We start from the raw sequence: 6686 nt of genomic DNA, 5'->3' as shown, positions 1-6686 counted from the left end.
GCATCAATTCCTTCATCCTTCAGGAACTGCATGAATTCTCTTACCACATAAGGTCAGGCATTGTCATGCACCAGAAGGAATCCAGGACCACTGCACCAGCGTAGGGTCTGACAGTGGGTCCAAGGATTTCATCCAGATACCTTATGGCAGTCAGAGTGTCATTGTCTAGCCTGTAGAGGTCTGTGCGTTCCTCCATGGACATGCCTCCCTAGACCTTCACTGACTCATCACCAAACCGGTCATGCTGAATAATGTTACAGGCAGCATAACTTTCTCCACAGCTTCTCCAGACCCTTTCATGTCTGTCACATGTGCTCAGGGTGAACCTGCTCTCATCTGTGAAAAGCACAGAGCACCAGTGATGGACCTGCCAATTCCTGTGTTCTATGGCAAATGCCAACCGAGCTCCACGGTGCAGGTCAGTGAGCACAGGGCCCACTAGAGGACGTCGGGTCTTCAGACCACCCTCATTACATCTCTTTCTGATTGTTTGGTCAGAGACACTCACACCAGTGGTCTGCTGGAGGTCATTTTCTAGAGCTATTGCAGTGCTTATCCTGTTCCTCCTTGCACAAAGGAGCAGATACCTGTCCTGCTGATGGGTTGAGGACCTTCTACGGTCCTGTCCAGCTCTCCTAGACTAACTGCCTGTCTCCTGGAACCTCCTTCATGCTCTTGAGGCTGTGCTGGGAGACACAGCAAACCTTCTGGCAATGGCATGCATTGATGTGCCATCCTGGAGGAGATGGACTGCCTGTGCAACCTCTGTAGGGTCCAGGTATCGCCTCATGCTACCAGAAGTGACACTGACCCTAGCCAAATGCAAAACTAGGGAAAAACAGTCAGAAAACATTTGGAGGGGGAAAAAAATGTCAGTGGCCTTCACCTGTAAACTCATTCCTGTTTTGGGAGTTGTCTCATTGTTACCCCTCTAGTGCACCTGTTGTTAATTTCATGAACACCAAAGCAGTTGAAACTGATTAAACACCACCTCTGTTACTTACTTGACCAGAGCAGTATCCCACGTTTGACTGACTTGATGCAATACTTAGATTAAAAAGTGTTCTAATTTTTTTTGAGCAGTGTATATTGAGAGGATGTGCACAGGTACCGAAATGTGAAACAGATGAAATGCTACTGGAGTCCAGCTGGACCCTAAGTGTACAGATTAATAGGTTTTGCCACATGTCCTGATGAGGGTTAAAGGGGCTCCATTAGGGTTGTTTTTTGACTCAGCATTTATCAGATAGAGTTGCAGAGGGTTAGGATTATCCATCCATCCATCATCTACACACCACTTAATCCTCATTAGGGCCGCAGGGGGGCTGGAGCCTATCCCAGCTGACTTAGGGAAAAGGCAGGGGACACCCTGGACAGGTCACCGGTCTATTGGTGGGCCACATATGCAGGCAAACAATCACACTCACATTCACACCTACAGAGAGTAAAGAGTTACCATTTAACCTGAGCATGTTTTTGGTCTAGGTTCTTTACAGTGGTGTAGTGGTTAGTGCTTTTGCCTTGCAGCTGGAAGATCCCTGGTTCACATCCCAGCCTTCCCGGGATCTTTTGGCATGTTTTCCCTGTCCCCTCTTTGCATGCGTGGATTTTCTCCGGGTACTTTGGCTTCCTCCCACAGTCCAAAAATATGCTGAGGTTAATTGATTATTCTAAGTCTTCCGTAGGTGTGAATGCAAGTGTGATTGTTTGTCTGTATATGTAGCCCTGCGACAGACTGCAGACCTGTCCAGGGTGTCTCCTGCCTTCGCCCCAAGTCAACTGGGATAGACTCCAGCCCCCCTGTGACCCTAATGAGGATTAAGCAGTGTATAGATGATGTATGAATGGATGGATGGATGTTTTTGGACTGTGGGAGGAAGACGAAGTACCCGGAGAAAACCCATGCATGCACAGGGACGACATACAAACTCCATGCAGAAAGATCCCGGGAAAGCCGGGACACAAATCAGGGATCTTCCAGCTGCGAACCACCAAGCCACTGTGCAGCCCAGTGACCAACTAAAATCTGTGAAATACAGAAACTAGATAAATGCATAGGGTATTTAAAGAAGATGCTGGAATTTACAGTAATTTGCATTTGGCATCCAGGTACACTTTCATCTCAGGTTCAGCAATAAAATAAACTGTATGAAAGACTGACATTGACTGGCATGAGATTTAAAAAATGAATAAAATTATTACAGATTTGTTTGTACACCAGCAGATAGTTGAACTACATTAAGCAGAAAAAAATGAGGGAAATGCTTAATGTTGTGTTTTATAATGAAGTTATAATGTAATAATCACAGTCTTCTATACATCTAATTCAAATGTATTCTGCAGTGAAGTTGGCTGGATGGAAAAAAGGTCTCATTGCAGCCTTCTGCATTCTCATCATACTGGCCTTGATCCTTGTTATCACCTTCAAAACACGTCTCCTTCACTTTAAGAGGAAAAGTAACGCCAAGCTGTTGGTGTAAGTAATATTTATCATGCTCTTATCAAAAATCAGTGTTTTAAAGGTGAAGTTAGTGCAACGCCCATAGACCCTCCTGTTGATTGTGTTTTGTGTCCACTTTGTCTTAGGAAGTCAGCCAGCACCAAAGCCGAGCGTCTGAGCCTCACCCAGGCCGAGGTCAACGAGGCTGCAAATGGTAGAGTCACGCAAATTGTGACATGAATACTGAGCTGCAGTTTGACCTAAAAAAACAAGACAAGACATTTAGTAAACTGTTAAACACATATTCGCACGGTTCATTATGAAGTTCAAAAGCAATGTTTTTTTTTCCTCTCCTTGCTGTCTAGTCACTCCAGGCATGATGGGAAAAAGTATATGGAGTGAACATGTATCAGGCTCTGGTGAGTAGAGTGGATAGAGTTTTTACTTAAATTAGTTTTTTTTGTTAAAGGACAAGGACAGCATTAATGTTTTTACTTCTGTAAACTTCTGTACCACTGCTCAACCTCCGGTCCACTTGTTCTTTCTGAAGATGTAAATCTTAAAAAATAATAAATCACAAGTATAGTGTTTTGGATTTTTTTTGTTTGTTTGTTTTTTTGTAAAGGCTAAAAGGTGGGCATTGAAGTTTTAACCCAGCATTAATCAAATAGGGGTAACTAGCATATTTAAGATGAGTAGGATTAACTGAAAGTGCTTGTTTATGTGATGCCTTGCAGTTCTTTGTTCGATTTGCACCATCAAAATGAATCAGAGGGGGAAAAAAAATTCAGTTTCCTCACAAACACATAATTGTCTCTGAGATTAATTTTCAAATTTTCACATTTGGATCATTGCATCAGACTGCTGTGTCTGAACAAAAACAAAAAATGACTCATAATTCTAACTTTCCATCTCTGTGTTTTATGCATGTAAATGGAGCCTATACAACGGGTGACAGACCCAGTCATGTGGCCACATTATGTATCATATTTGACCATTAAAAATAAACAGAGAAAAAATTCATCCTTTCTGAAGTAGTCTGACTCACCAGATATTGATTGTGGGTATAAGCCTGGCATGGGCTGCACATTTCACAAAGCTTTCTATGTGTAACTGTTTTCCAAATCCCCTTCAGTGCAGGAAACAACAACCTTTAAACAGCAACCTGCCTCACTGAAAATCTAGAGTTTTGCAGTGGATTTGGATCATGCATTTAGTAATTTTCTCAGTGAATTATCCACTTTAATGACAATGCTCACCTCGTTGAGTGCAAATGTCCCACCAAAACAATTCCTTTGTCGCTATTTTGAGAGGTCTCCATTGTTGCAGCCTTAACTTCGCTCTACCCAAGGCGACTGTGATTGGTTCAAAGAAATACAAATATAGCAGAATGGTAAGAAGGTGCAGTCAGACTATTCTGCAGCACAGAACCGCTTCTATGCAAAACTATTTCTGAAGTCATTTTGAACCCATTGTCATTTGTTTCATTTTTGTAGTGCAGTGGAACAAACAACTCTGAAACTGACCCAGTACAATTCATTGATATGTTTTAGTTGCTGACATAGAGGAAGAATCTAAATTAGACTCTGGCTTAACACAAAATAAGTTTTAGCAGCATCAGTTGATTGCTGATTTTGTTTTTTGGGAAAGAAAGAAGCTGAAATATCATCATCTATCTTCATTAACTATTACGCGACAGTTTACATTTTGAAGTTTACATTTGTTTACTGCGTTTTGTTGCAGAGTCTGATGACCAGATTAGTGCGATTGTTCCAGAGAAGCAAGAACCAGAGTATACTGAGGTCCAGACCAGACAGGCAGATCCTAACAGAGGTGAGACTGCTTCTGAGTTTTAACATTTTTACGAAGCACTTCATCATTTCACCTGAAAACCAGTCTAAAATAACTGCATATTTGTTCCATGTCAGTTCCGGTGAAACAGGGAACAGACACGGTGTACAGCGAAGTACGCAACTCCCAGCAAGGTACGACCAACATCCCTCTCTTCATACAAATCCATTTTTATGTTACACAGCGAGAGAAATCAGGTCAGTGGCATCTGAAAAAAACAGCGCCAGGAAACTGGATCAACTCCAACTGTAAACATCTGCATTGTTAGCGAAAGAATGTGCCATTAAAACAGAAGGCCCAATCTCCAGGTGTCCACGTCCTGCTTTCGTCAAAGAGAGCTTCCTGTTCTAGCAAGAGCCAAACAGTGTGTGCATCCGTTAAGACTGAGTGAGCAACACACTTGATTGTTTGATACTCATGGGGGTAGCGTTTGTCCATTGTTTAGACATGAGTTCCTAATAACTAACGATCTCACACGATGATGCAGCAGAAGTGAGAGAAAAAGCATGTTCTTTTGCATTCTGCTTCCTAAGGAGAAACTTATATGTAGGAAAAGACTTTATTAGCATGAACACATTAGTATGAATGTGCACATTGTGATAAGCTCCCTGTTTCCTGGTAGCTGAGCGCTGTTCATGGCAGTGCCGATGGCTGCACAAACCCTTCTTTAATCCTCAGATTCCTTTTGTTTCCTGAGCTTTTTTTTTGTTTTTGTTTTTGCAGGTGTTCCAGAGCCGGCTGATGGCGTAAGTGGCATCATGCATACAGCGCACACACAAACAACCAACAGACACACACTCACAAATCTATTGTGTCTTCGCTCAGAGACATGTCACTGACAGACACAGTACAATAAATGGAAACCCTGTGGAGTCATTTTATGCTGTTTGAAAGTGTTTTCTCAGTAATATAGAAGAACTTCAATGTTTGATTCTGCTACTTTGTAAGTTTATGATCATTTACTAGCAATTGCACTGGCAAGAACCTTATAATTTGGCAGTCATGCTGTATTCAAAAGCTACACTTCTGTATCGTTAATTCTAATTAATTAAAGGGGCACTCAACTGATTTCACACATCATGTTCAGTTTACTCATCAGGAAGATGAAAGCATATGAACACAGCTACATAATCACTTATGTGGCTTTGGAGGAGCTTTCCAGAGTTTGAAGAATTGATGATGCCATAGTGGTGTCATCAGGATTTTTTCAGCGTAAGCCTCAGGTCAAATATTTTTTGCAAAAAGCTTATGAGTATTATTATCTGCAGTTGAGGTATTTCATAGATGTGGGTATTCAGGAAATGGAAACATCCAGTGGATGTTGTTGAAGATACTTAGCAGATAGGTTACACCACGTCACAGTTCTTTTCAGTGTCTTCTGTCCCTTCATGAGATCCAAGACTGACCATAAAAACAAGCAAATTTGTTTATAATGGATCCAGAAAATCCTTAGATTTGTTGGGTTTTCATGTATTTTTTTACAGGCTCAAAACTTTGGTCAGGTAAACCTCCATTATTACCAATGATTTTGAGTCTTAGCCTTAAAATGTGTATTTTATTTCTTGCTTTATTAAAAAAATGGTGATTTAACTATGAGTTCAGTACATCTATTGGAAGACTTATTGCTCATCTTGTCACTGAGCATTTACATGGGTGACAAAATAAAGTAAAAACTATCGTAAAGTGTCCCAGAGCAGCTTAAATTTTCCTCCGCCTCGATTTTACAAGTCTAGAGGGGTGAACGCAATTCTTCCACAATATATTCCCTCAGCTGGTGCTTTGATTATGAAGGTAGACAGCGCCATCAGCTCAAAATCTGCTCAATTGACGTCTAATGACTGTGAAGGGCACATTTTGAACAATAGATGTGGTAGAAATGTCTTATTATAGGATAAAGCTAACCACCTTTATCTGCATCTTTTCACTACTTTGTTCATTTCTGTTCAAGACAAATGAGCTGACATGATGTTATCAGTCACAGTCTGTCAGTCGGGCTATTTTTCGTTTCATACAAGCCTCATATTTCAACAGGTGTCAGTGGAATATGCACAGCTGAATCATGAAACCGATCACCACAGTGACCACAGTAACCATGGTGACCCCAGCGTCAATGACGACCATATAGACGAAGTCGACAACAGTGTCAGTGTGGACATCGCCGACCACAGGGAGTGAAAATAAGACCTGATGCCAGACTGTTAGCTAACCAACAAGAATATCTGTTCCCTTATTTATCCAGCTTGTTAATGCAACTGGAGTCTTTGTGCTGAAAGATCTTTAAAGTCCAACAAAAACTGTGTTCTTCTGATTAAGATTTTGCTTTACAAAAAAACACTCCACATTGTAAATTCACTTGCTTTGTCTTTGTAGAGTAAATAAAATGATTTTTTAAAGT

At 41.2% G+C, this 6686-nt stretch overlaps 1 protein-coding gene across 1 annotated transcript in view; it reads left to right on the top strand.

Annotated features, from left to right (window-relative positions):
• Positions 1-6686, top strand: part of pecam1a (platelet and endothelial cell adhesion molecule 1a) — a 14413-nt gene extending 7727 nt beyond the window's left edge. Inside the window, exons 9-15 of the mRNA XM_035945978.2 lie at positions 2344-2476; positions 2587-2654; positions 2806-2859; positions 4184-4273; positions 4369-4425; positions 5015-5037; positions 6323-6686. Of these exons, the coding sequence (XP_035801871.2) occupies positions 2344-2476; positions 2587-2654; positions 2806-2859; positions 4184-4273; positions 4369-4425; positions 5015-5037; positions 6323-6466 (569 nt within the window). The 3' untranslated portion in view covers positions 6467-6686. The remainder of the gene's footprint in view (positions 1-2343; positions 2477-2586; positions 2655-2805; positions 2860-4183; positions 4274-4368; positions 4426-5014; positions 5038-6322) is intronic.

Source organism: Amphiprion ocellaris, chromosome 19 (assembly GCF_022539595.1).
Source record: "Amphiprion ocellaris isolate individual 3 ecotype Okinawa chromosome 19, ASM2253959v1, whole genome shotgun sequence".
Classification (NCBI taxonomy): Eukaryota; Metazoa; Chordata; class Actinopteri; family Pomacentridae; genus Amphiprion; species Amphiprion ocellaris.
The sequence above is the reverse complement of the archived record's forward strand: the minus strand, read 5'-3'. Positions and strand labels throughout refer to the sequence as shown.